This window comes from Phyllosticta citribraziliensis (genome assembly GCF_038025025.1).
Source record: "Phyllosticta citribraziliensis strain CPC 17464 chromosome Unknown J3D65scaffold_12, whole genome shotgun sequence".
Classification (NCBI taxonomy): Eukaryota; Fungi; Ascomycota; class Dothideomycetes; order Botryosphaeriales; family Phyllostictaceae; genus Phyllosticta; species Phyllosticta citribraziliensis.
In genome coordinates this window covers 24624-50618 of record NW_027117349.1, presented here as the reverse complement: position 1 = coordinate 50618, position 25995 = coordinate 24624, and the positions used below count along the sequence as shown (strand labels likewise).

Here is a 25995-nt window from a genome sequence, read left to right as displayed (position 1 = left end):
TGGGACGAATCGACCGACGGGAGTTGGCCAGGTGGTTTGTCAGGTTGCAACGCGCTCATGATGGTTGCGAGCCCTCTGTACGTTGCGGGCGACGATCTGCGTTGCCTTGCGTAGCGTTGCGTTGTGTTATGTTCCGGGTACATCAGGTAGCCCAGCACCCGGCCGGCTGCAACGTATGCGACTACTTTGGGAAGCTTTCCTGCGCCTGTGCGGTTCTTCTTTGAGGTTGTAGCTGCCCGGATCAGATGAAATCGACGTCACCGGGCGGCGGCAGTCCCAACGGCTCAAGTCTCCTCAGCTGAGAGGACGATTGCTGGTGCGTTGACGCAGCTGGTCATGATTGACCAGCAGAGGTGTCACCAACGGTGCAATTGCCCCTTCAGCTGGCGCCACAGGGGACAATCAAAGCGACCGGGGAATGAGTGATGACGTCCCTCAGCCGGACTTTCACCCCATCGAAGCCAATGTATCCGACTGCGGCAGTTGTTTGTAAGCCCAGGTAGCTTTGCTCAAGGTTCAGGGACGCACCGCAACTTTCTGTGAATAGTGATTTTGTTATGATGCGAGGATGGGGATTACACAAGCTATCCTACTATTCAGAACAGCTCATATCTGTTTGCTTCCAACCAAGCCCTTGCTGATGTCGCCGCAATATCCAGATGTTACTGCTGCTTGCCAGCATAACCAATTCAATTCCAATCCATCCAGGAAATAAAGGAAGACGTTAACCTCATCATCAGTAGCGTGCCCGTGACAAAACTTCTGTGACAAGGCTGAAACTTGCCTCAACTTGCTGCTGAACAGAATGGTACACAAGGCGCGGGTGCCTCTCCGCAAACAAAATGCCATGAGCAAAAGCCAGAGTCAAAGGGGGAAGCCAAGAGAAAAGAGACACCAGACACGGTTTATGAAGGTGCAAACGACGCTTTTGACGGCAGAGCACAGTCGTCAAGGATCACATGCTTGAGGACGTGGAGAAGGAAAGAACCAAGCAAAGCAATTATCGTCGCTTGTAGAATCATGGCGCAGAAGAAGCTGAGCCGAGCAGGCGCGAGGCCAACAAATGGGAGAGCCGTGGCCTTTGAGATGGATCGTGGCCCAGTAGCGCAAGGCAGCCAGTGCTTGAATTGAATATAAGGAAGCAGCAGGGAGAAGATGGAATCTTGACAAGCGACTGCATGTGAACTTGAGCCTAGAGGTGGTACTTGAAACTTGAGAGCCCATGGTATCCGTAAGCAGATTGAGGTATCCGCAGGCAGGAAGAGAGAGAAAAAAAAAAAAAAAAGGCGCGAGAGCGGTGATACTAAGTTCCCCTGCGACAAGAGAAGGAGGACACAGGATATTTTGAGTCCCGGCCGATGAGAAAAGTTGAAGTCGTCGTTGCTTACACCCCTTCCTTTGAGCCCCAAAATGAACTCCTGTAATGACTCGCTTGAGATGTCTCGAATGTAATCATTCTCATTCGTAAGTGTGGAGAAGACCCGTGGTAGCAGGTGTCGTTGATGGTCGTGGGAAGAGCTAGAGAGCCACTGCGCGGCCTATATCTCAACCGTCTTCATCTCCTCCGAGGACACGACGCTCTTGCCTTTGCCCTTTTCATCGTCGTTCTCCTTGTCGCTGTCCAGGCTATTCTTGCCCGCACTGCCAGTGTTCAGGTCGGAACTAGGCCTGGGCGTGTTCATCTCAATGAGCTTCTCCTCTTCGGTGTGCACCCTGACTGGCTGGGGCGCTTCTTCTGCCACCCTTGCCAGTGGACTCGAGATTGGTACCCGAGGACTGGTGCCGTTCTTGCTGAGGCGGTTGGGCGAGCGACCCCTTTCCTCTGACGGGCTGCCATAAGGACTGGCGCCGTTGGGAGCTGAAGTCGGGCCGCCCGCGAGCTTCGAATTGATGGAAAGAACGCTCTGCGGCCTTCTCTTGGGCCTACGGCCATACTTTTGGTCCGTACGCCAGCGCAAAATCTCCAGATACGGCGGGTCCACGTTTTGCTTCTTGAACTCTCTCAGCTTGAGCTCGTTGGTGTCCTCGTCAACCCAGGTCTTGTCAGAGCAGAGATCGTCGGCAAAAGTGGCGAGAAAAGCCGCCCAAGAGCGAGAGACTACGTATTTGGTGTCATAATCGCGTCCGAAGATGATGATCTGCCCCCACTTGCCGGCTGGACCGGGCGCCAGATCGACGGCAATGCAGTTTCCACCCCAATCGCGCGCCAAGGGAACCCAAGCAGGGTGAATGTAAGCCTTTTGAACAGCATTGGGAGGCTGGGAGTCCTGGCGGGCAAGCAAATCCTCCTTCCACATGGGGTTGCCGGCCTTCTTGTCCTCGGGAGGCGGTGTCGACGAAGGGCCAGCAACGGCTTTGATGGGAGGTGGAGGGGCCTGGTATGGCGGGCGACCGGCCAAGAATTCGTCGTTGACCTTGCGCCAATTGGAGTACTCCATGACGATTTCCTCGCAGTCGAGTAGCATGCAGCCAAAGAGCAGGCCTGTGGGAAGGCCACCGCGTTCTTGGCCGTCGTGGATTTGCAACGACTCCCGGACCTCAATGGGCAGGGTGACGTCTAGAAGGTGCTCCAGCTCATTGACATCATTGTGGGTAGCTCCCTCGCAGAGATTGTCGAAAAGTTCCTCGTAGTGGTCTTCGGTCCAGCGGTCGATGCGCTTCCACGAATGGCCGACCGGGGGAGGCGGAGGGAGGCCGTCGCTGAAGCTCTGCATCTGGATTTCGCCCGAATTGACGGCGTCTATAGAGGGATTGTCCTCGGAGGTGTGGGTCTGCATGGTTGTCTTCATGCCCGGGGAGTAGGGAGATGTGGGAGACATTGGGGCTCTGGGAGAACCGATGAAGCCGTTGGCGCTAGAAGGCTCGTCCTGGGCGTAGGGCGAGTTGAAGTCGGTCCTAGACTCCATGGCACTGGTTGCGACCGAGGTGAGAGGCGTATGGCGGCTCTGAGGGAGCGGGACATGCTGTCCGGTGCGGTAGGGAGAGTCATGACTTGCATGACGGTCGTTGGAGGTCATGGTATGCCAGAAGTCGCGCCATGCTGTGGTTATCATGCTGGGAGGAGGTGAGTCGAGTGGACGGCAGAGAGCACACGGAAACGGGGCATGGGCAGTAGTGATATAGCGGGACAAGGGGGACGTAGGGGACGTACGAGGGCGCCATGATGGCGGGCGTGCGGTTCGGGTGGTGAAGCTTTAGCGGTGAAGCCTCTTCTTGCTCAGTGCTGGGGCATAGGGGCTCTCGCACAGACGCTTCGAGAGGGGAGGGAGAGAGGCGCTGTGGCAGCGGTCGAGAGAGTGGAGTGTGGTGAGAAGGTTGGCGTTGGCGCGAGAAGCCGCGCACAGGGGAAGGGTCGCGCCAAGAAGCGACGACCTGACGACGACGACCGGCAGTCGGATCTGCCGCAGGACTTTTGGAGAGGGTGCTCGCGCCCGAGAGAGCAACCTGCGCGGCAATGTGTTTCAGCGGGCGGGCCTGGATCGAGCAGATGCACAGCAGTGAGTGGTCAGTGGGCGGGCGACAAGTTGTGGTGTGGGACGAGCGCTGCGGTGCGGTGCGTGGGAGAGGGGAACGAGAGGCCTTTGGGTAATGTAGTTACATGTACTTTTGGTGAGGTACGGTATGCGACGGCGGTAAAAGGACCATTGACGACAAGTAACTTTGGGCAACTCGACGCACATGGATCCTCCTGCCACGCCTTGCTTAAGCCCGCGAGCAAATCTCTTCCTTCGTCTGCAACCCCAGGGCGACGACAAACATAAAATACACGATTAACCACAGGGCGACAGGCGGAGCAATCATTCATGCCATGTTTCAGGCGTCTGCCCTGGTGCTTCTCCCTTCTCCAGTCAGTGCCTTACCTGGTAACCTACTGCTCCTGGACGGCGCCAGCCAACCACGGCCGCGTCCCTCTAGACCGTTGTCGCCCGTTGCTGCTAGTTGTCTGCTTTCTGCATCCTCAATAGTTCATGTCGTCCACTAGGCCCATCAATCATGTCTTGTCTTTTTGGTGCCAACGGCGCGAGACAGGACGCTTGGGTTGCCGCCAGCCAGGACCTCCCGGCCAGCGACCCTGTGATTATGCTAGATCGAAGCTTGACGTCTGCATTCCCGGTGCCACCATGACGACACACGGCACAACCTTCTTGTTACTGGAATGAATCTTCCCTGGTCATGCCCCGTCCTCGGTCACTGCCATCGTGTCATTGGTTATTGCCCCTCGGATGAAACCCATTACAAAATACCTACCAAATGGTTTAACAAAAAAAAAAAAAAAAGAAACAGACGAAGACAAGGGCCGCCTTTCGCAACGAAAGAAAGAAAAAAGAAAGAAAAAGCCCGGTGGCTGAAACTCAACGCCGGCCAACCAACGTCGGCCCTGGAAATCCGTCTTTTCTGTGCGGCTGTGCCGCCGCTCGCCGCCCCTGCCCTGCCCTGCCCTGCCCTGCCTTCGCCCTTTGCCAGCCACACAACGCCCAACCAACGCAAACCCACCCATTCGTGTCAGGACTAGGAATTTACATGAAGGTGACTTAAAAACCTGTGCAACCCCACTGCTATGCGATCCGTGGCAATGCGAAAGCCTCGATCGCAGCCTGGTGCCTGTGTCGGCCCCCAAATGCGGCAAAGTGTTCAACGCGCTAGAAGCGAAATCAGAAAATAAAGACGAAGGGGAGGGATCAAAAAAAGGGGGGGATGAAAGAGACGCGAGAGAAGTAGAAGAGCTTTGGAATCCACCCGTGCGATCCGCGTCATAATGGCATTAAACTTTGTGGTCCCGCTCCAGCAATTCGTACTCGGCATCTCGCGACCTCATTTTTCGCATAAATGGCACAAATCGAAGAACACCGCCACGGCGGTTTTGCTGCGACATGCATCGGTAGAACCACCAGAAGGCCCCGATGACTGAAAAGCCAATGATGAAGCCGAGGGCCGTGAGCAAAAACCAGTGACGTCCCATCTGCGAGCCTACATGTTAGCCTTGGCTCCGACGGACAAAATCGCACGCATGGTCTTCTTACCCAGAAGATGAGCCGCACGTCACTCCCATGCCAGCTGTTGCCGAGATGGTGCGTGAAAAAGCTCCAGGGATGGTTGTTGTACTCGTCGCCGAATAGGACGCGCACCCTGGCGTCGTCCGTCGGACCTTCGGACGTGTAGTGCCGCCAGATGATGCTGAGGAAGAGCGGTCCGGTGGAGCCCATGACGGTAATGTAGGGCAGCAGCCAATTGCGGTTGTATTTGGGCAACATGTCAATCACCTTCAGGAAGAAGGGATGGCGAGGGACTGAGCCCATGGCATCGTTGGAGATGCCAGTTGGGACCGTTCGGCGGACCCAGGCCGAGTAGGAGAGGAGAGGGTCCAGGCGACGGTTGCAGCCGTCGTCGAGGTCGATGTAGATGCCGCCGTAGTGGGCGAGCACGAAGTAGCGAATCGAGTCGGCACGCTGAATGGGAAACTCGTAGCCGTCAAATGTCTCGAGGAACCATGGGTATTCGGCGGCTATGAACTCGCGCGACTTTTTGTCGGTCCACAGCTTGTATTCGTAGTCCTCGTGTTGTTCAATGCAGCTCCGCTGGGCTTCGACCCATCGCTCTGGTATCGTCTCGTTGACATAGGTCTGGTGGATGATTTTGGGAATCAACTGCGGGCGTTCGCTGATGGCACCCGAGTTAGGGGCTGGTAGTTCGGCGCGCGAGATGCGGTCTTCGGAGCCATCGACGACGAGGAGGGACAGCAGGGTCCAGACGCTGCGGACCAAGAGGCCAATTACAAGAATGTTGAGGACGAGGAAAATGAGCACGCCCTTGCGCATCGTGGCGGCTGGCGGTATTAAATGCGGTATCGAGGCAAGAGGGCTGCTGGTTGGACGAAGGGAATCGCGCTCGGGCAGGAATGGCTGGCGAGGGTTTGGTTCGAATCAGGCCATGAGGTGGTGGAGGTGTATATGAAGAAGAGGGAAGAAAGAGAGCGTGAGACACAGGAAGAAGAGCGTTGGTGGGTGGGTGGGTGTAGCAACCTAAGCACAGCGACGAGCGATCCGAAAGGCGAAGTCAAGGAGCGCGGCGGTGCAGAGCAGGCCCAAATCTGGCCCACCAGTGCCAGTCTACCGTAGCCCACTCGACCGACGCGCAACCAACCGCTGCCACGGCCATCCATCACTGCAGACGCCAACCAATCAATCAAATTAATCCGTGGCTGGCCGTCCGTCCTCGCGCCATTGATTTTTCGTTCACGGGCACGGCAGCTTCTTCAATTTCGCACTCGTTTTCGTCGGCCGTCTCGTCTCGCTCTCTCTTGGCAACGACCCTGAGAACCCAAGCGGCCGCCCCGCACCTGAGGTGAGGTGACGGCAGCCAATTCCTTCTGCCTGTTGGAATTCTTCTTCGTATCCGCATCCCGCTCCCCTCTCACTGTACCATGACGCGCCGACTCGCTGCTCAGCCTCATGATCGGCCGAATCACGTCAAGCCTCTTCCGACATGACCGTTCGTCCGTTGCCGCTGCTCTTGCTGTTGATCCACGCAGTTCATGTTGTGTAAACAGGCCCGGAGTCTTTGTTCCTCGAAACGCCCAATGTCTGGATGAATCCATGCAACGCCTACTGCCTTTCGCGCCTCAAAAGAAACCCGTGTGCCTTGGTCGACGAGGTATTCCGCAAATCCCATGATCCGCTAGACTCCAAAGCCAAAAAAAAAAAAAAAAAAAAAAAAAGACGCTTTACGCGACCCGTTGCCGTTTAGCTCCAGGGTGTGCGCCACCTTGCTCCCTCAAGCGCTTCCTCTCCAATTCCTCCTTCATGATGCGCTCCGCCTCGCTCATCTTCTTCGGCTGCTCTTTGACCGTGGCCTTCTTCGATGCCAGTGGGTTGTTTTTGGACGAAAAGACATTCTTGGGTTTATTCAGAGACATGCCAATCTTGACCGTCGGCTGCGCCACGGGCGCTGGCGTTGGCTCCTCATTGATCTTTGCCTTCGCATCGTCGTCGCTTTCTCTTGCCGTCGACTCGTTACCGGATGACCCTCCTCCGTCGGCACCAGGTGTTGGTGATTGAGACTCTTGTGGGGACGGTGCCACCTTTGCCGTCGAAGGCTTGAGGTTGAGCTGAATCTTTTCGCCGTCCTTCCGTTGCAATGCCCTATCCTCTGCCGTCTTCGCTGCTTCTTCCTTGACTTCAGCTCGAGCTTTTTGGACTTGCTCCTGGATCAGCCGCTGCTCCCGCTCCTCATCGCCTCTCTCCTGCCTTTCTTTCCGTTTGACTGCTTCCTGGCGCCGGAGTGCGTCTGGGCTGTTGTCTATCCAAGCAATGCAAAGGCCGTTTCCCTTTTCGTCTTCTGACACGCGGCAGATGCCCTCCCGACCAAGGTATTTTCCAAATTCGGTCAATGATGGCCACTGCGTCGCGTTCATGTGGATATGCTACATCGCGTTAGCAAAACGCCTTTACGGTCTTCAAAACGAATTGGCTGCCATGGGCATGTAACTTGAAAGATGTACGAAACAGCCGCGGGCAAACGGATGGAACGCTACTGCTGGGGGAAGTCATACCTCTTTGTTGCGGATGTACTCTTGGTAAAAGTGATTCAGGTTGATCTTCTTCTCTCCGTGGCTCGTCCGAAGCAGAAGAAGGAAATCCCGCTTGAACTGCTGGGAAAAGTCGTTGATTGCTTTGCGCGGATCCTCGCCGATAAGCGTCATCTGTCGGACATGGCTCTCGCTTTGGACGTGGCACTTGAAGCCGTTCTCATCGCGACACTGTTTCTCGCAGGCCTGGCAGTACCACCGCAGTCTTTGCAACCCCTTCGACTTCATCTTGTTGGCCTGCCATTTTGTTGATCCAACCTCTGCGCGCGGCATCGTGTAAGGTTTTGAAGGAATCGGAGGAGCGTGTCAAGTTGGGTATCCGTTTGTGAAGACGATGTAGAGAGCGCCGTCCAGAGACAGTATGTAGTCTGAAGGAGCCGCGATGCGCAGGAGCGGTCTCGCACAAGGGATCCTTTATCGTCGTAGTTCGACCGCAGAGGTGGGAGCGACTGGATACGCATGCGCAAGCGTAGGTACCTGGTAGGCAGTGGGAGACGGACGTGTTGTGAGGCTTGGTGGTGAAAGAGGGTGGGTGGCGCGGGTTACAAGGTACGGTATGGTACCGTGGGTCCGTGGATGCTCCGGCTCCCGCTGCGTGGATTAGGTATCTTATCTCATCGGCCAGGGAGACCAGGTCGGACCCGGCCCAATCCCGACCCCTCCTGCCTGACTCGAGGCTTGTGCTGCCAACTTGGTTTGCTTTTTCACGTCACTAAAAGACGTGGAGGGTCTACCTACATGTTGTGATCTGGCTGATGCAGATGCTAGATATATACGACGCCCAATTTTGCAGCGAGTGTCGAATTGAATAAATTGAAGCTCAGCAGTGTTCACAATGACGGTCGACTCAATTGCAAGTACTGGGGACAACTGGATTCATCACCATAGCCTAACAAGACTCTGAATCATCCTCTTCCAATATTGGCTGACTCCAGAGACTTCGCTGCTTCGACATGCGGTTTTCTCTTGGCACATGTAGTTCGAGCGGCTCGACCGGCTTGGGGACCGCAACAGGAACTCGTTTTCTACGCCGGCGTCGCTCAGCCCTGTAGTCGGCAGCGGATCGGACAAGTGGAGATTTGGTGCATGTATTCTCGAGTCCAAACATGGACTTGAGCACCCTAGTGCTGACATGGAGCATGCATCCAGCTAAGATGCCGATGACGCTCGCGACGCCCACATAGATGTACACGGTCTGATGCGGCCGTCAGAATGAAGCCGAAGCTGTAGACGGCGCTGTCGAGCGGGTCTCGGGGGTCAGGAAAGTGTACCTCGAGCTTGGCGAGCAAAGTCAAGGGCAGCAGCACGACGTGCAGGGAGAAACGGCCAAGGTGGAGGATTGGGAGCAGAACGAACTGCAATGCGAAGTAGAGGGGCGCGACGATGATCAGAGTCCAACGGACAAGCGTGAGGAGCGGCAGAAGGAGCAGGTAATACGATGCTGTAAAGACTGGGGTCAGGTAGGCGTTCATTGCGCGTCGACATGGAGGGGACGAGAGGTAAGGTAGGCGATGGGGGTGGCATCATTGAGGTGTGGAGCTCGGGAGGATTCCTTCTCCAGGCAAGTACGGTAAGGGTAAGGTACATGTAAGTAAGTGTGTAAGCTCCGCCCGCACCACCGCACCTCTCTGTATTCCCGGCCCACGACTGCGTACATACCTCTGCCACCTCGTCCACCAACAAGCTCGGCGCTGCGCACAACGGTTCTCTTCTGCAGGTCGAGCCTCTATGTTCGCTCTCGCTCCCAGACGGAGTCGCCCGCCGAGACACGGAAGAAGGACAGCAGCGCGCCCGCTCTTTGTCTTTTGAACCATGGGCAACAATCCCTCGTCATCCCGCCAGAGCGCCAGCTCGCCGCAATCGCCGTCGACGCATGCCGCAGCCTCGTCGCTCACCAACGCGCCCGTCAACAATGTGCGCCGCGAGCCTCGTCGCCGCGAATCCATCCAGGCCCTCGCAAACGTCAAGGCCACGGCTGCTCCGCCCTCAGCAAGTCTCGAGAGCGCGACCGCACATCCCACCTTGAGGCCCCGCCCCGACTCACAAGGCACCGGCAGAGCGCAGTCCGGGGCTGCGCCGCAACTCAAACCCCAGGACATAGCAGCGTTGGAGAGGATGGGCAGCGACCAGTCCTACTTGAAAGAGGCGCCAGACCACCACCCCTCGGCGCACACAGGAACCTCGCCCTTTAGCCGCCCTGTCGATGTGCCCGCAGCCTCGCCGAGGCCGGGCACGTCGTCCTCCGCTGTCGATTCCGCCGCCTCTCAAAATGACAATTACCACATGCAAGCCGCAGCCTACAATAGGCCACCGCGGCTGCCCCTCCCGATCGAAGAAGAAGTTCACACCCCGGGCTCGCCCATCATCTCCCCTACAGACCTGCACTCGTCAATCACCCAGGATGACGTCGAAGGCGTTCTTCCCGGGCGAGCCCCGTCGGTTTTGAGCAGCACAACCGCAGACGACGAAGAACCGGGGGACGAGTCGCTGGAGACGGATGGGGTGATGCGCCCTGCTGTTCCCACGGTGATAGAATGGCTTGGCCCTGGCGAAAAGGTATACGTGACTGGCACTTTTGCAGGCTGGAACAAAAAGTTCCGGCTACACAGGAAGTAAGTTGACGCGACTCGTCTCGATAAGAATTCACGCTCATCACGTCTCGAATGCTAGTGGTCCGAGCAAGCACAAGGATGCCTTTTCGGCCACCATCAACCTGCAGCCAGGGACTCATCATCTGAAGTTCTTGGTCGACAACGACATGGTCCTCTCCCCTGAGCTGCCAACAGCCGTCGATTTCACCAACATCCTCGTCAACTACCTGGAAGTGTCTCCAGACGATCTCCCTCAACCTCATCCAAGCGACCCCGTGGACATCCCAGGGCAACAAGCACCGGCCAAAACGGCCTCGGAAAATCGAGACCAGACTCAAGCTTATCCAGCCCACACTGCTCCGTCTAGTCCGGATGGAAAGCCTTCGAACCAGACAGACGCGGCGGCCCAAGGGTCTGCAACAGTCGAGACCAGCAGACCGGTCCCGGTGGCCCCTGCACCGCCCAAAAAGTACCACAGCGAAATTCCCCAGTTCCTCGCCGACTTGGATGCCGAGGAAGAATCGTCGCGGTTTACGAGGGCCAGCACTGTAATGAACAGTTTGCCGCCCTCTCCGACCCTCCCAGTGATGCTCAGTAAGAGCATTCTCAACGGTAGCATGCCCATGAAGGACGACAGCAGCGTACTAAACATGCCAAACCATACGGTGTTGAATCACTTGGCAACGAGCAGCATCAAGCACAACGTGCTGGCAACGAGTGCGACGACTCGGTACAAGAGGAAGGCGAGTAGTGTCGTGGCGAAGGAAATTGAGCAGCGTGGCTAACGAGACGAGCAGTTTCTGACGACCATCATGTACAAGCCTACATCTGACACTGGAGAATGAGACTAAGTTCTCTGGCGAATTGCCATCTTCACTGATCTGACACGTGCAGAATATCTCCGCGTGAACGAGACCGGGGACCATGAGGTCCGGAGAGCAGAGCGTCATGTCACGTCCGAGAGCAAGCAGCACGGCTGGGAGGCCGCGGAAGACGGAAGCACGGGGGGGGGGGGGGGGGGGGGGGGGGGCCGAGCGAAGCAGCAGGCACGCACGCAGGCATGCACAGTCGGCGGGCGAGGAGAGGGGGGGTCCGGGAGACGCACCGGTATTAGAGTGGCCATCATGTAGAGCGCGTTGGATACATATGTTGTTGGCGTCGTCAATGTTTACATTGAGGCGACTGGACGTGGCAGAGGCACGCACGGCTGGGCTGGGCTGGGGTGGGCTGTTGTGTTGTGGTAGAGTAGACTAAGCTCTTGGCGGGGCGGCGGCGCGGCGGCGGCGGCGGCGAGTCGAGTTAGCGAGGTGGCCAGGAAGCAGCAGCCGGGACGGGACTTTGCTTTGGCTTTGGTTAGACCTCTGAAGCCCGCGACCGACCGACAGGCTCTACCAGTCGACTTTGCCATCGCAGGCTCCCAACCCAATCCATCAACTCGCACTCCACCATCCATCGCAAAACTCATCCGAGAGCCACAGGCCGACTTTTGAGCGACCCGTCCATCCTCTGTTGACCCGTTTGCCGCTTTTGCAGCGCGTTGGGCCGACAGTCGAGCGTTGCGCGCTGTCGCGTCGTCCGCCGGGGTGACTCGCTAGGGGTGAAGGGCAATCTGTCCGCTTGGGTGCGCTGCGCTGCGCTGCGCTTTGGCGTCGGCGTTGGTTCTGCGCCCTCCACGCCTGCCTCTGCTGCCTCTGGCCGCCTCCGCCTCTGCCTTTGGCTTTGCCTGCGCAGCTGGATTTTTTTTTTTTTTTCCCTCTACCCAACCTTATATTTTTTTTTCTTCTACCAAAAACTACTTTTCACCAGTCGCACAGCGCTCTCAGCCCGCTGCTTGCCTGCGCTTCGGCCCAGGGACCGCACGCAAACCCGCTACCGATCCGGAGTTGGGTTGCTGCAAACACAACCACGGACGGCCCGACCGCTGTCCTGAGTGTTTTCTTCGCTGCACTGCTCTGCTGACCTGCCCTGCCCTGCCCCAGGGTCTGAGCTGAGCCGAACCTGTCTGCAACCCTACGCTTGTCATCCTAGGTGCCAACGAATTGCGCGACACCGTAGACTCTTCCCAGACGCAGCAGCAAATTACAGACGGCAGAGAGAGAGAGAGAGAGAGAGAGATCCGAAAAAAAGAGAAGAAAAAGAATACAAACCACATCCAAGCCTGAATCCGCATCGACGACACTGCTCACCTAGTCGCAATCCCAATCCACAGTAGTACCGCACGCCATCACCTTCAGCTTCTCACTACTCCCACGCTCACAACCTTGATTTTGGTCGTCACATGGGGAGCGACTGCGATCGCCGAGAGGCTACAGCTTGCATCGCCCTCTAACCACCATGACCCAGCGCATCACGGGCCAGCGCTTTCGTCAGCGCAAGCTCTCCACCAAGCAGAACCTACCAATTTTGCGCGAGGGTGAGATTGAAGGCTTTGCTGACGATGAGGCTCAACGCCACATCCCCAGAGTCGAGACGGGTGTGGAAAAGGGAGAGGAAATCGTGCGTGCCCTTCCCGATGCGCCGCCTCTCGTGACTAACGTTGCTGATTCTCTTCTGCCAGGAACACCATCTGCAAGCCGTCATTAATGCCGCTGCCGTCGGTGGCAAGATTTCGCAGCTCTACATCCCCACGCCCGAAGCACGAGTGAGCGTGCTGCGCTACGAGGACCTGTATCCGAAACGGTGGGTGCAGCCAGCGACTTACATCCGCTTCTCGTCGACCGTCGAGGACTGCAGAGGTACTCAGTACTGTATGAACAACGATGACGATGGCTTCTTGGCCGCGCTGAATGCTCGCAAGCCTGCCGCACACCAGTGCTCCGAGGATCAGTTCGAGGAGGTCGTCGACTTTTTTGAGCGCACTGCCCAGGAGAAGCAGCCGTATGCCACGGTCGACAACGCTCCAATCTTGTCGTTTGACGAGTTGGAGTCCGATTTTGATGAGACCATCAGCGATGGCGCCCGTCGATTTGCCAGGGACATCTACGAGCACTGGAAGCTACAGCGCTCGAAGCGCGGCAACCGCAGTTTGATGCCGTCTCTGAAGTTCGAGACCAACCTGGACACTGATGATGCAGATCCCTATGTTTGCTTTAGGCGGCGCGAAGTGAGGCAGGCACGGAAGACGAGAGGCAGAGATGCCCAAGTGACCGAAAAGCTGAAGAAATTGAGAGTTGAGCTCGAGCAAGCAAGGGAATTGATGAGCTTACTGAAGCAAAGAGAAGCTGGGAGGAGGGAGCAGCTGGCCAACGACAGGGTGATATTCGAAAAGCGTATGGAAGTCAGGGAGGTTAAGAGAAATCTCAACATCAAGGATGGCGACGAGGACCTCATCAACCAAAAGGTGAGGCACACCACCCAAGCTGCGAGCAACTTACTGATGGAAGTGCAGCCCACTCCAAAGCCCAAACCCAAGCTCGATGCAAACATTATCCAACGAGGCGTGCCTGGCATGGTTGCCAAACCACAAACCCGTGTCGACGGACGTGCCCTGGACAGCGACCTCATCCTGCTCGACGACCAGATTGCCAAGCGGGAGGAAGACATCACCAGGTCGATCGAGACCAACAAGGAAAAGCACCGAGAGTGGAACAAGCACTATGTCGACGTCACCTGGCGGGCTATCACACCTCCGCTCGAGGAAGATACCCAGCCAGCCTACCGTACAGCGATCGCACAGTACCTCCCCACACCCCCATCTTCCACATCGTCGGACGAGGCGCAGTCGCCGAATCAAGCAGAGGCTTCGAAGGCATCCGGCGTGGTCCGGTACGCAACGCCCCCATACGAGTCATTCCAAGGCCGTCCGTCCTTCAGGCGGCGCACCGGTCGTGGGGGACGACTGATGATAGATCGGCGGGGGTTGAAAAGGCCTGCCCCTGATGATTCGGATGACCGGGTGGCCGAACGGTTCAAGTACGACCATGACAGTGACGAGGATGAGGATACCATTTCCGTCGATTTTTATGCCGACTCTGCCGTCAAGTACCGCATCTTGATGGATAGGTCAGTCTCGAGAGAGGCGGCCATGCAACAAGCTTTGGCCCGTAGGACTCAGATGGCTGCTGCTGCAGCTACGGCGGCCGGTCAGCTTCCAGGGCAAGGCCAGCCAAATCCTCCACAGCGGGTAGCCAACGGGCCTAGCTGAAAAGTCCGGGAAACAAAAGAGAATGCCCTCTTTTTCTTCTGACCCCACACCCGCCACGCGCTCTTCGGTGCTCCCCAAATTTTCGCAAGGGAGTTGGAAATGTTGTCCCCCCAGAAGACGTGGACTTGCGGGATTCTTGAAGTACGGCCGCCAAAAAGGCCTGTGCCCGACCATGACACAATAGAAAACAGCAATGAGTGAAAAGGGTCAGCATCTCCAGTTCTGGCCATTGGGTGCAGGTCGGAGGTGACGGCTCTGCAGTCGACAGATGTATTATACCAAGGGAATGAGCCAAGGAAGCGCTCATTTCCTGAGACGGGAGCAAACAAGTTTGGGACTTGCTGTCTTCATGAACGGCATCCGTCGGTGTTCTGTAAATTAGCAACAAGCGACGCAGTGGAGGGGAATGAAAATCTCGACTGAGTTGGAATACTCGACCAGCATCAGTCAGTTTTTGAGTGAACGCAAACCCTCCTTTTCTGAATTCCAGTGCCGTTGTTGAGCATGCGCGCCAACTCTTAGTCAATTTTCCTCCTTTTTGCAGCGCCGTTCCCATCATCATCGTCGCCATTTCTCTTCAACAAATTTCCTTGTTCCAGAGCGCGCTCCAAGACTTGGCCTGCCATGGCCAAAATCGCCTTCTCGCCGATCCTGACAGCAAGCGCCATCTTCAGTCGGGGAGAGCTCACACCAGAACTGGTAAGTCGCCTGTCTTCCTCGAGCGACGTTTGGTATTGAGACTTGCGCAGCTGAACGGCTTTCTGGAGAATCTGTGCCATTTCGTGCGTGACATTTGGCTTGGGCAACTTGCCCTTTCTCTTGATGCGCTCAAACTCTGCTTGAGGGAGTAGCAGTGTCGCAAGGAGGACTCGCATTTCTTCGTCGAAGATTGAAAACTCATCTTCCGGGTCAAGCGGGTTGCGATGAATGTCATATCCGGCCTCTTGAAGGCCTTCCTCTTCGAGATAGCCGAGCTGTGATGGTAAGCTGGAGTGCCCATGTGTGGAGCATGAGGAGCATTCCTTGCCTTTGCGTCCAGTTCATCCGCTGACAAGCGCCCTTCTCCCCGTGCTACTCCGACAATGAGTTCGGTCTGAAGTTCCACGACGTCGTACTTTTCATACAACGACGTGACGTACCCGTATCGCCGCAGGAGGTCACTCCTGGGAAGAGGCCCATAATCGTTAAACAATTCCTCGCCGGCTCTGATGTCTCTAAGGGCCTCCATGGTCAAAGCATCCGCACCGTAGTGCAGCCGAGCGTTGTTCTTGTCGGCATCCGCATTCAACATGTCAGCCAACGGTACCATTCCCTTGGGAAGGTCGGCTTCCTCCTCTTCGGACGCATAACCGTCTTCGTCGACATCCTTTCCGGCATTGTCTTCTTGCTCAATGTCAAAGGCATACGCCATGATGGTCGAGCCCATGCGGTGGGCCAGAGCCAATAGCTCGTCGTCGCTTACGCTAGTCCCTGTGCCGTCGGGGAAAAATGCGCCAGCGTGGTTGCGGATGAGCGGGATGATGGCTTCTTTGAATGTTTCGTCGGCGTGGGCTTTGCCTATTTTTTGGGTCACGGCGCTGGCCTGGAGGTTGGCCAACTCTTCCTGGCTCCAGAACATCAGGGTGTTGAAGCTGACGGGCAGGACATCAAAGTATGGCTTCCAGGCGCCGTCGCTTCCGCGCAGGTACTCGTATATCATGGTAACAATCAGGGAGCTCCACGGATCAAGTTGATCCAGGACTTGGGGAGCAGCGGTAGACAGAGAAGAGGTGGCGGCGCTGAGGATGTTGGAGCGGGGTATAGAGAATAAGGCTTCGCCTTCTGCTATGTCCTGAATGGCGACTGCGAAGGTGAATGAGACGAATACAGGTCAAAAGACTCGAGTGCTTGGTCTCGTACCTACTCCTCTTCCAGCTCCGTGGCGTCGAAGGTCTGCCAGCTGGATTTTTGGAGAGACTGTGCAGGAACGCGAGGACAACCATGACAAGAAGTCTGCCGATCGTGCTTCGAAATCGTCGGAGCCGACCATGCTGACGGTTTGTAGAAGACGGCAGTGTGTGCTGGGAGCTGGGTTATGGAAAGAGGATATTTGACATGAAGCGATCAATATTGGCGAACCACAAGAGAGACGAGTGGCCGGCGGAGTCCAAGAGGGACCGGGAGGTCAGAGCTCACACCTCAGGGCACGTCCGGCGGGTCCGCTGCGGTAAACCAAAACCTTAGACCCTTGGCGCTCTCTTATCGATAAATTCATGCGAGCACTGGACATGCCGGTTCTGGTGGCGGCAACATTTCCATCATCCACACCTGTCAACCAACGAACCCGTCTCGCTCGCCATGGCCATCGCCCTCGGTCTCGAAGGAAGCGCCAACAAGCTGGGCGTTGGCATCATCTCGCACCCAGCTCCAGGCAAAGAGCCCATTGTCCTCGCCAACCTCCGTCACACGTACAACTCCCCTCCCGGCGAAGGCTTCTTGCCCAAGGATGTTGCCAAACACCACCGCGCTTGGGTCGTCAGGCTTGTGAAGCAGGCCATGCGGGAAGCTCGTCTAACACCGGACCAACTGGACTGCATATGCTATACCAAGGGCCCCGGCATGGGCGCGCCGCTGCAGAGCGTAGCCGTTGCCGCACGAACTCTATCGCTGCTGTGGGGCAAAGAATTGCTGGGAGTAAACCACTGTGTCGGACGTACGCCATCATGTCGCTGCATTCATCTGCGGGACCCGAGCTGACTCTCCGCTTAGATATTGAAATGGGTCGCGCCATCACGGGCGCTCAGAATCCAGTGGTCCTGTACGTGTCGGGGGGCAACACCCAAGTAATAGCTTATGCGGCACAGCGCTATCGCATCTTTGGTGAGACTCTGGACATCGCCATTGGCAACTGTCTCGACAGGTTCGCCCGCACTCTGAGAATACCAAACGACCCGGCTCCTGGATACAACATCGAGCAACTCGCCAAGAAGGGCAAGCACCTAGTCGACCTCCCTTACACCGTCAAGGGCATGGACGTTAGCTTCTCTGGCGTCAAGGCTGCAATAGACGAGCTGGCTCTGAAGATCGATGACGCTCTACCTCAAGACCAGAGGCTGCGGAGTGAAGAAGATGGCGAGCTTATTACGCCAGCCGACCTGTGCTTCTCTCTGCAGGAAACCATCTTTGCCATGCTCGTGGAAATTACCGAGAGGGCCATGGCCCATGTTGGTTCGACGCAGGTGCTTATTGTTGGAGGTGTCGGCTGCAATGAGAGGCTGCAAGAGATGATGGTTTTGATGGCCAGCGACCGCGGCGGAAGTGTCTACGCAACCGACGAGAGATTCTGCATCGACAACGGCATCATGATCGCCCACGCCGGACTCCTTGCGCATGAGTCGGGGGTGACGATGCCTTTTGAAGAAACAACCTGCACGCAAAGATTCCGGACAGACGAGGTCTTTGTCAAATGGCGAGAATGATGAAAGCGGTACAATTGGCCGGTACAAGGAAGATGACCTCCTAAGCAAGTCTCGTCAAGTTGTGGGATCCGAGGACCAAGTGCACCGTTTCGGCCTGCAAGCCATCATCAAATGCCGCAGTGCTTTTGCAGACATGACGTTTGGGCCGAGGCCTTGTGGCAAAAGTCGTGGCACACAGCGCAAAAGCTAGGGAATCGCATGCGAAGACGTGATGGCCTCTGGCAGGTTCCCGACAGTGAGCCTTCAATCTATCATGATCCACCAGGTTGTTTGGGAGCTTCGATGCATGCGCAAAAGGTGGCAAGAACTTGGGCTCCAATCTCCGCGCACTTGTTCCACGAGGGTGGACGTCACAAACCTCGAATCAGGGTGGACCAGAACTGCGCGCTTTTCGTGCTGTATTCTTCGAATTCGACAACTTGCACGCAAGTGTCATGGCATCTCAGGAACCTACACGGGTAGATAGTCATTGCGACAGGTAGCCATGCAGGGATTGGGACGCTCCAAGAAGCGGGTGGCGAATGGATCATGTCGAAATCTAAAGGAACAGTGGTCCGGTCTGCATTGAAAGATACATGTTGACCGTATACATGAGGTGTACATGCTCGGCCGTGGGTGGAGCAGGTGCCGAGTCAGCACCTGCCGCATCCTTGGACAATCTTACTCGGTGCCCTGGAGCTGTCAGGTCGAGCTCCGCGCAACCTGGACGGAACCAACACCTACCATACCCCTCGCCTCCGCCTTCGCGCCTTTTCCGCCTCAACCCCCAGTCGCGCCCTATCACCAGAAGTTGAATCGCATACCTGGACCCTTTGTCTCCTAGAAGCCGGACTCTTGCCTGCTGCCATGGACGTCGTCCAGGCCGTCTCCGGCTACATCACCAAAATGGTGTCTGCTGGCGACAACGCCTCTGGAACTGGCCCGCCAAAAATGAAGATTCTGCTGTTGGATCGCGAAACGGTAGGTCCGTCGCCTCGGACAAGCAAATCTTTCTGGCGCGCTGGCTAATTGGAGCTCAGGTGCCAATTGTTTCGACTGCTACGACCCAATCCGCGTTGCTCAACCATGAAGTCTACCTTACCGAGTAAATAACTCCCTCCCAGCGCTCAGCTCGCCGACTCTAATTGGGCTATTGCAGCCGGCTAGACAGCGACACCCGCGAGAAGATGCGCCACCTTCGATGTCTCTGCTTCATTCGCCCGTCGCCCGAGTCGCTTCAATACCTAATCGATGAACTCCGAGAGCCCAGGTACGGAGAGTACTACATATGTATGTTTGGGAAAAGGCAAATCCACACTGCTGGTGCTGATTGACTGCGTCAGACTTCAGCAATATCATCCGAAAGTCGTCGTTGGAGAGACTGGCAGAAGCGGACGACCACGAAGTCGTACGAGCTGTCCACGAGTACTTTGCCGACTACCTAGTCGTGAACCCTGACCTCATGACTCTCAATCTTGAATATCCCCGACACAAGATATGGAGCGGCAGTCCCGATGCGTGGAATCCGGAGTCGCTGCAGCGGTCGGCCGAAGGCGTGCTTGCCCTTCTCCTGTCCCTGAAGAAGAGGCCTTTGATACGATATCAGAAAAACAGTCTCCTCTCCAAGAAGCTTGCCACCGAAGTACGCTACCAAATGACGTCAGAAGAGCAGCTCTTCGACTTCCGGAAGACTGATACATCTCCCATTCTCCTCATCGTCGACAGGAGGGACGACCCTGTGACGCCGTTGCTCACACAATGGACTTATCAAGCCATGGTCCACGAACTACTTGGAATCAACAACGGAAGAGTAGACCTGAGCGACGTTCCCGACATTCGACCCGAACTCAATGAAATTGTCCTTTCCCAAGACCAAGATCCGTTCTTCAAGAAAAACATGTATTTGAACTTCGGAGACTTGGGCCAGAACGCCAAAGACTACGTGGAGCAGTTCGCATCAAAGCAGCAAGGCAATCTGAAGCTGGAATCGATTACGGACATGAAACGCTTCGTGGAAGATTATCCAGAGTTCCGCAAGCTTTCCGGAAATGTGACCAAGCATGTCACGCTCGTTGGTGAACTAAGTCGAAGAGTGGGTCAGGATCGCCTGCTCGATGTAAGCGAACTGGAACAGAGTCTGGCCTGCAACGACAACCACAACAATGACCTCAAGGTACGTGTTCATTCGGCCTCGCATCTTGTTGTGGAGAGAATACTGACGTTGGACAGCAACTTCAATCCATCATCCAAGATCCAGCTATTCCTTCGGATAACAAATTACGACTCACGGCGATTTACGCCCTTCGCTATCACAAGTATCCTTCAAATGCCATTCCCGCCGTTCTTGATCTTCTGGCAGTCGCTGGCAACCTGTCGCGGCACCGCATCGGTCTGATCAACAAGTTGTTGACATACCACGAGTCTTTGCAGTCTTCTCCTACTGCAAGCGGAATTCCTGACCTTTTCCAATCTGGATCATTTTTCAGCAATGCTCAAAGCCGTTTCAAAGGCCTCAAGGGTGTGGAAAATGTCTACACACAGCACTCGCCCCGACTCGAGGGCACTTTGCAAGATCTCATCAAGGGACGATTGCGAGAGCAGATGTACCCGTTCGTCGAAGGTGGCGGTACCACCAGAGACAAACCGCAGGACATTGTCATCTTTATAGTGGGGGGTTGCACTTTTGAGGAGGCGAAGATGGTGGCGCAGGTCAATGCGAGCTCCCCTGGAGTTAGAGTGGTCTTGGGTGGCACAACAGTACACAACAGTGCTTCATTTCTCGAAGAGGTTGAGAGTACAGTGGAGTCGTGGCCTGAACCCGCGCCGTCAACAGCTGCTGGGAGGTTGAGACGAGAGCTCGACCGATAGGGATTGTCAAGGATAAGTCCCGCGCCGTCAACAGCTGCTGGGAGGTTGAGACGAGAGCTCGACCGATAGGGATTGTCAAGGATAAGTAATGTCTTACGAATACGACCGCCAGTGTCACGCAGTCCCTCCGCCGACTCCAATTTCCATCATCCGCTTTTGACGATAGATGGCCCGCAAGCAAGCTCGGTAGCAGCGGTCAAGGACTTTCGTTCTATAATTGAACACGGTCTTGTAATGGCACTTTCCAAGTGTCGCCGCCTTCTATGGATGAGGTGAGATGCTCAAGGCTATCTCCCATCGTGTTTATCAATGCCCAGCTGGTGTTCCCTTGAAAGATGCGGCCCCAAATTTTGAGTACGATAATGGCCATCCTACGCGGCTCCATGTCATCTTCATTCCTCTGGCAGGGAGACAAGTCCACTGACGACTGGGCTTCCTTGACCATGCTTCTGACCCACAAAAGTATACACTTTTCATAGTCTGCAATAATATGGTTAGGGGAGTAGCGATCAGGTGAGGAGAAACAGCACTCACCTACGGCTGCGTCGTCCTCTTTGAGTCCGTCTGATTCGACTTGGCACAACCACCGTGCGAGAAATACGGCGCACTCGAAGCTACATGTCGAGTGGTGTATTCCCCAGAAAAAATGCTGGCTCTTTCCAAAGAAATCAATGCCAATCTTTACGGGGATGCTCAAAGCATGAGCCGAGTGGAGTAGTGCGGGAATGACCATTTTCCCTCGATGCACCCGCGGAGCACTCTCCAAGGCCCCAGCAATTCTGGCGGGGTCACGACTGTGCAGTTCTCGGTAGGGGCCGATGTCAAAGACCAAGCGGATGTAGGCCAAAGCGAGGAAGCAAGTCGACGTGAACGGAATCGGCCCATTGGGATTTTGAGGGTCAAGACTCGACTCCGGAGATTCTTGCCACCCAAGCTTCCATCGTTGGAGTGCCTTTCTAAGACAGGTTCAGCATGAATACTGGGGCAGTGCGAGTATAGCCACAAGCGACTGGGCACTTACTCCATCTGCTCCTTCAAGCCGATAGTCTCGGACGGTGCAAGCGCGGAAATTTGGTGTATGCAAAAGCACCGTTGGATCAAAGCAAGTATCAAGACAAAGTTCCCAAGAGGAGACGCGAAGTGAGCGGGCAATCTAGGCTCCCCATCTTGGTTCAGGAAAAGGGACTTGAACGCTTCTTGGAACATTGGCTCTGGGTCAGAAGCTGATGAGCTGAGAGCCATCCATTCCGTGGCCGATGGAGCATTCCATTTCTGAGACGAGCAAGGAAGTCGGAGTTGAATCTCGTTCCCAAGAATGATTGGTGGTAGGTTGTGCGTAACAGTGTGGATGGTGAGGAAGCAGAAAGCAATTAACTTGGTCCGCCGGTCCATCTCGACATGGGCCCACTCGTGCCAATCTTTCCCAGCCTCATCTATCGAACTCGGTTCGTCCCTCAGACTCAACTCTCTCAGACAGCGCGAGAGACTACTCTGTAGCTCTGTCGCTTCTCGCATCATCTCTGGGTGGTCTTCCCAAGTTGCAAACGCAGTGACGAGCAGCAATGCGCGGACAGTCTGCATTCGCTGGTGTCTTGACTCGGGACTGTAATCGAGATCTCTGAACCGAGGTCGAGACTCGTGAACGGGGCCAACGGGTCTGGCAGGCTCGCGGGGTGCGTCCGCAAACTTCCTCATGCGCCGTCGACGTTGTTCCAGGGCTATTGATCTGGCAGCATCGAACAGCAACAGGCCATTGTGGTTCTCGAACCGGTGTTGTGCCCCGACTGCAGCGATGGCAAGAACAAGCTCGGGAGCACAGTCATCTAAGCGAAAGGTTGGAACATGTAGGAAGGGAAGGTGGTCCTGAAAACTATGAAAATAACCTGACAAGTAGCGAGTGAGGGCGTGCCTCGATGGAAGTGTGAAGCCTGAGAGGACATGGCCGAAGCTTTTCAAGTTCTCCTGAAGGTTCTTGAATTGTATTTCACTTACGTTCCACGGCGGCTCCGCTGTGTTTCTTTGTTCGAATGCCACTAATAGCTATCAGACTAGCGACTACACTTGTGTCAGGGTACAGTCTTCTACTTGCCTGGTTCGCCACTGCTGGTCCGCAACGAATGCAAAGTCGGTGTCAGCTCATCGGCTTTGCCGGCCTGTTGCGGAAGCAACCCGCTTACGCCGCTGTGTGAATAGTGGATCTGTCCCCTGGCAGCGTCCTGGTGTTGGGAATCAGGGACTGCTCCGTCATCGGCGGTGCCTGGTGGAAGTGGAACAGAGGATTGTGTGTTCGCCATTGCACTGGGAAAGGCAAATGAATTCCAGTCGGAGCTAAGACCCATAAAGTCTACAAAGGTGGTAAAGTCGAGTATGGGATCAAGCGAGGAGTTGGGAAGCTCCATGTCTGCAACTGGGCTCATTAATGAGGTTCAATTTTGACAGACATTGCTAACTCGATGACTTACAAGGCTGCCAGTTGGCCGGATTTGGCTGGAGATTTTGACCGTCGTTTGTTGCCGTGTAGTCAGCTGCATCCAACTGCGTGTTGAGTGCGGTCTCGTTTTGGGGCCTCGCTGTCTCCAGCGATGCACCTTCCATTCGAAAGGCATGCGCTGCTGCTGCATTGGAGGAGGGGCCAGTGGAGACTTGCGGGCTTTTGGAGAGCGAGGAGCTCGCCAGGTCATGACTGTTCCGAGAAGCTTGGGGGGTTGTTGAAATGCTTTGACCATCCCACGCGTCACTTGTTACCGGCGTGTTTTCCTGGGCTTCCTGTACATGTGCGATGCGGTGGTGGCGCGTCAAAAGATCTCTTCTCGAGAAACCTCGGCCACAGTGACATTTGTAGGGCTTTTCCTTGGTGTCTGGACCAATTTGTAAGCTTATGTGCGTTGCTTATGCGTCGGAAAGGATATGAGCGGGTTCCATACGTGTGCGGATATGGCGTTGCAGATGCTCAAGGCGAACAAACGACTTTTGACAACTGGTGCAGACCAAATTTCGGCCGCGATTCTGCGCCATGGTGGCTTCGGGTTGGGAGTGAAGAGTGTTGGAGAAATTTGGAGGAAATTCGGTTGGCAGCAAAGCCGCCGACACGGCACTCTTGGAGAGATCTCCAACTGGGACATCCCTATTCCGCACAGCCTTCCTTCTCCAACAACGTCTGCAATGTTCGCCATCCATTATTCAGATACGAGAGCTTTGCCGAAAACGATCAAGTATATCTGCAATTCGCTCAAATTTCCACGATGCTGCTTTGGTTGTTTCTTACCCTGGCGACGCCATGTCTTCATGCTCAAGTCAGATGGATCACGCAGAAGGTGCGCCCTCGGATGTGCACCACGGTGAACAGATTGAAAGCGCCAGTCTCTGTCATTCGCCTGCAAAGCACATGTCACTGGTGGAAGAGACGGCTTTCGTGTCTTCCGTCCTGTCCGCGCAATTCACGGCGCAGTTTGGTCTTGGACAAACATTGAGGTGAGCGGGACACCCCTGTCGGCCGAATATGCTCTCTCTTGGTAGCTGACAAGAACCAATCCGCCTGCAGCATTTTACACATAATTGGTGATTCCTTCAACATCACGAACCCAGGGGTTTTGAGCTGGCTGATCGCTGGTTACAGTCTTACTATTGGATCGTTCATACTTCCCAGCGGACGGATGGGCGACGTTTTTGGATACAAGCGCATGCTGTTGATTGGATTCACCTGGCACGCCATCTGGGCCCTGATCGCTGGCTTCAGCGTCTTTTCCGGTCATGTGCTTTTCATTTTTGCGCGTGTACTAGGTGGCATTGGACCATCAATCAGTCTCCCAAATGCTCTGGCTTTGCTCGGTGCAACCTATCCGCCGGGCTTGAAGAAGGTAAGCAGTAAACGAGACGAGACGATGTGCCGAAGCTAACAATAACAAAGAAATTTTTTTTCACCCTCTTTGCGGCTCTGTCCCCCGCTGGAATTGTCTGTGGTGCGGCAACCTCGAGCCTCTTTGCCCTCGTTTGGTGGCCATGGACGTATTGGTCAACCGCCATGGCCCTTTTGCTCCTTACGATTGCAGGCAGCTACACGATACCCGATCCTACTCGTTCAACCCCGCCGATCAAGATCGCCTCAGGCAAAGATGCCATTCGGGAACTGGACCTCATGGGCGCAACAGTCGGCATCGCAGCTCTGGTGCTTGTCAATTTTGCGTGGAATCAAGCAGTTGTGGTCGGCTGGCAGGAACCATACGTTTATGTCGCGCTCATTCTGGGACTGCTTCTCGTACCCGTCTTCTTCTACGTCGAGATCAGGGTATCTTTCGCCCCTCTCATACCCCTGGATGCTATGAGTGCCGATGTGGGATTTGTCCTGGCCTGTTTGGCATGCGCTTGGAGCTCCTTTGGCGTATGGGTCTACTATATCTGGCAACATTTCGAAATCATCCACGGCCTGTCACCTCTTCTCGCCACAGCTTGGAAGTCCCCCGTCGTTCCCTTGGGATTTATTGCCTCTGCTGCGTCTGGGTACCTCACTGGACATCTGCATCCAGCAACATTGATGATTGCTGCAGAGCTTTTCTTATTGATTTCCGCGGTTCTCGTCGTCACTTCGCCACCTGATCAGATCTACTGGGCCCAACTCTTCCCATGTCTTTTAGTTGCACCGTTCTCCTTGGATTTGAGCTTTCCTGCTGCAACACTGATGATGTCGAACTCTGTGAGTAGGGAGCATCAGGGAATAGCGGCGAGCTTGGTAAATTCCGTTGTCAATTATGGTATTTCGATTGGCCTCGGGTTCGCGGGGAATGTTGAGCAACAGGCCATCAAAGGAGAGGAGAACAGCTTTGAGACCACTCTAAAAGGTTACAGGGCCGCTTGGTATTTTGCTATTGGGCTCCGTGGCTTAGGCCTTGTCCTAAGCATAGCATTCAGGATCAAAGTAAACCGAGGGCAACCCCCGGGCGACAAAGACCAGGCATGTGTCTAGGTCGTTGTACCCATGGAGCTCTCGGGTATTGGATGGAGACAGATCAGATAAAAAGACCTGCCGATCAGGGCTTGGCTCCCATGTACCTCACTTGGCCGGCACGCACCGTTAGGTCTGAACATTGCGCCGACTGCCATCTTAAGTGCCACTATATGCCTATGGTAGGCATCTGATTTGTGTGGATACATGTTCCGAGTGCAAGATATGACGTATGAGATTTTTCTCTTGGTTGATTTCCATCCCCAAATTCTCCAAATTCTATCTCCAACTCCCGGACCGAAGTAACCTTGCAGTATATATTCATAGGGTTTCCTGCGGGGAATTCGGCCCAAGCCGTGTCGAGTCTTCCTCCCAAGCCAGGACAGAGTGGTACCTCTTCCCATTAGTTTCCCACAGTCAGAATCAGGTTT

At 55.4% G+C, this 25995-nt stretch overlaps 11 protein-coding genes across 11 annotated transcripts; 5 read left to right on the top strand and 6 right to left on the bottom strand.

Annotated features, from left to right (window-relative positions):
* Nucleotides 1-1538: 1538 nt before the first annotated feature.
* J3D65DRAFT_606403 (uncharacterized protein) lies at nucleotides 1539-3017 on the bottom strand (the record flags this gene model as incomplete). Its single annotated transcript, XM_066798444.1, has 1 exon — nucleotides 1539-3017. The coding sequence occupies one exon, from the start codon at nucleotides 3015-3017 to the stop codon at nucleotides 1539-1541; it is 1479 nt and encodes a 492-aa protein (XP_066651107.1).
* Nucleotides 3018-4762: 1745 nt separating this feature from the next.
* On the bottom strand, nucleotides 4763-5816 carry J3D65DRAFT_606402 (nucleotide-diphospho-sugar transferase; the record flags this gene model as incomplete). The annotated part of the gene is made up of 2 exons (XM_066798443.1): nucleotides 4763-4960; nucleotides 5022-5816. The coding sequence occupies 2 exons, from the start codon at nucleotides 5814-5816 to the stop codon at nucleotides 4763-4765; spliced, it is 993 nt and encodes a 330-aa protein (XP_066651106.1).
* An 874-nt stretch (nucleotides 5817-6690) lies between these two features.
* Nucleotides 6691-8133, bottom strand: J3D65DRAFT_637125 (domain of Kin17 curved DNA-binding protein-domain-containing protein). Its single transcript, XM_066801470.1, has 2 exons — nucleotides 7550-8133; nucleotides 6691-7420 (listed from the first exon to the last, which is right to left on the bottom strand). The coding sequence occupies exons 1-2, from the start codon at nucleotides 7856-7858 to the stop codon at nucleotides 6722-6724; spliced, it is 1008 nt and encodes a 335-aa protein (XP_066651105.1). The 5' UTR covers nucleotides 7859-8133; the 3' UTR covers nucleotides 6691-6721.
* Nucleotides 8134-9122, bottom strand: J3D65DRAFT_637124 (uncharacterized protein). The gene is made up of 2 exons (XM_066801469.1): nucleotides 8857-9122; nucleotides 8134-8780 (listed from the first exon to the last, which is right to left on the bottom strand). The coding sequence occupies exons 1-2, from the start codon at nucleotides 9055-9057 to the stop codon at nucleotides 8475-8477; spliced, it is 507 nt and encodes a 168-aa protein (XP_066651104.1). The 5' UTR covers nucleotides 9058-9122; the 3' UTR covers nucleotides 8134-8474.
* J3D65DRAFT_637121 (5'-AMP-activated protein kinase beta subunit, interation domain-containing protein) lies at nucleotides 9101-11186 on the top strand. Its single transcript, XM_066801468.1, has 3 exons — nucleotides 9101-10197; nucleotides 10256-10919; nucleotides 10974-11186. The coding sequence occupies exons 1-3, from the start codon at nucleotides 9398-9400 to the stop codon at nucleotides 11019-11021; spliced, it is 1512 nt and encodes a 503-aa protein (XP_066651103.1). The 5' UTR covers nucleotides 9101-9397; the 3' UTR covers nucleotides 11022-11186.
* A 1324-nt stretch (nucleotides 11187-12510) lies between these two features.
* Nucleotides 12511-14320, top strand: J3D65DRAFT_559716 (enhancer of polycomb-like-domain-containing protein; the record flags this gene model as incomplete). The annotated part of the gene is made up of 3 exons (XM_066797421.1): nucleotides 12511-12672; nucleotides 12734-13516; nucleotides 13565-14320. The coding sequence occupies 3 exons, from the start codon at nucleotides 12511-12513 to the stop codon at nucleotides 14318-14320; spliced, it is 1701 nt and encodes a 566-aa protein (XP_066651102.1).
* Nucleotides 14321-14579: 259 nt separating this feature from the next.
* Nucleotides 14580-16515, bottom strand: J3D65DRAFT_109555 (uncharacterized protein). The gene is made up of 3 exons (XM_066793711.1): nucleotides 16220-16515; nucleotides 15348-16162; nucleotides 14580-15294 (listed from the first exon to the last, which is right to left on the bottom strand). Exons 1-3 carry the CDS (start codon nucleotides 16347-16349, stop codon nucleotides 14839-14841), a joined length of 1401 nt encoding a protein of 466 aa, XP_066651101.1. The 5' UTR covers nucleotides 16350-16515; the 3' UTR covers nucleotides 14580-14838.
* A 142-nt stretch (nucleotides 16516-16657) lies between these two features.
* On the top strand, nucleotides 16658-17778 carry J3D65DRAFT_560181 (putative tRNA threonylcarbamoyladenosine biosynthesis protein kae1; the record flags this gene model as incomplete). Its single annotated transcript, XM_066797454.1, has 2 exons — nucleotides 16658-17012; nucleotides 17069-17778. The coding sequence occupies 2 exons, from the start codon at nucleotides 16658-16660 to the stop codon at nucleotides 17776-17778; spliced, it is 1065 nt and encodes a 354-aa protein (XP_066651100.1).
* Nucleotides 17779-18486: 708 nt separating this feature from the next.
* J3D65DRAFT_577548 (vacuolar protein sorting-associated protein 45) lies at nucleotides 18487-20625 on the top strand (the record flags this gene model as incomplete). The annotated part of the gene is made up of 5 exons (XM_066797679.1): nucleotides 18487-18738; nucleotides 18798-18862; nucleotides 18917-19047; nucleotides 19101-19930; nucleotides 19987-20625. Exons 1-5 carry the CDS (start codon nucleotides 18625-18627, stop codon nucleotides 20623-20625), a joined length of 1779 nt encoding a protein of 592 aa, XP_066651099.1. The 5' UTR covers nucleotides 18487-18624.
* A 74-nt stretch (nucleotides 20626-20699) lies between these two features.
* J3D65DRAFT_637101 (uncharacterized protein) lies at nucleotides 20700-23682 on the bottom strand. The gene is made up of 6 exons (XM_066801467.1): nucleotides 23550-23682; nucleotides 23088-23483; nucleotides 22715-23032; nucleotides 21647-22658; nucleotides 21160-21581; nucleotides 20700-21105 (listed from the first exon to the last, which is right to left on the bottom strand). Exons 1-6 carry the CDS (start codon nucleotides 23638-23640, stop codon nucleotides 20837-20839), a joined length of 2508 nt encoding a protein of 835 aa, XP_066651098.1. The 5' UTR covers nucleotides 23641-23682; the 3' UTR covers nucleotides 20700-20836.
* Nucleotides 23556-25687, top strand: J3D65DRAFT_577544 (major facilitator superfamily-domain-containing protein). The gene is made up of 3 exons (XM_066797678.1): nucleotides 23556-24096; nucleotides 24167-24482; nucleotides 24533-25687. Exons 1-3 carry the CDS (start codon nucleotides 23903-23905, stop codon nucleotides 25583-25585), a joined length of 1563 nt encoding a protein of 520 aa, XP_066651097.1. The 5' UTR covers nucleotides 23556-23902; the 3' UTR covers nucleotides 25586-25687.
* The last annotated feature ends 308 nt before the right edge of the window (nucleotides 25688-25995 follow it).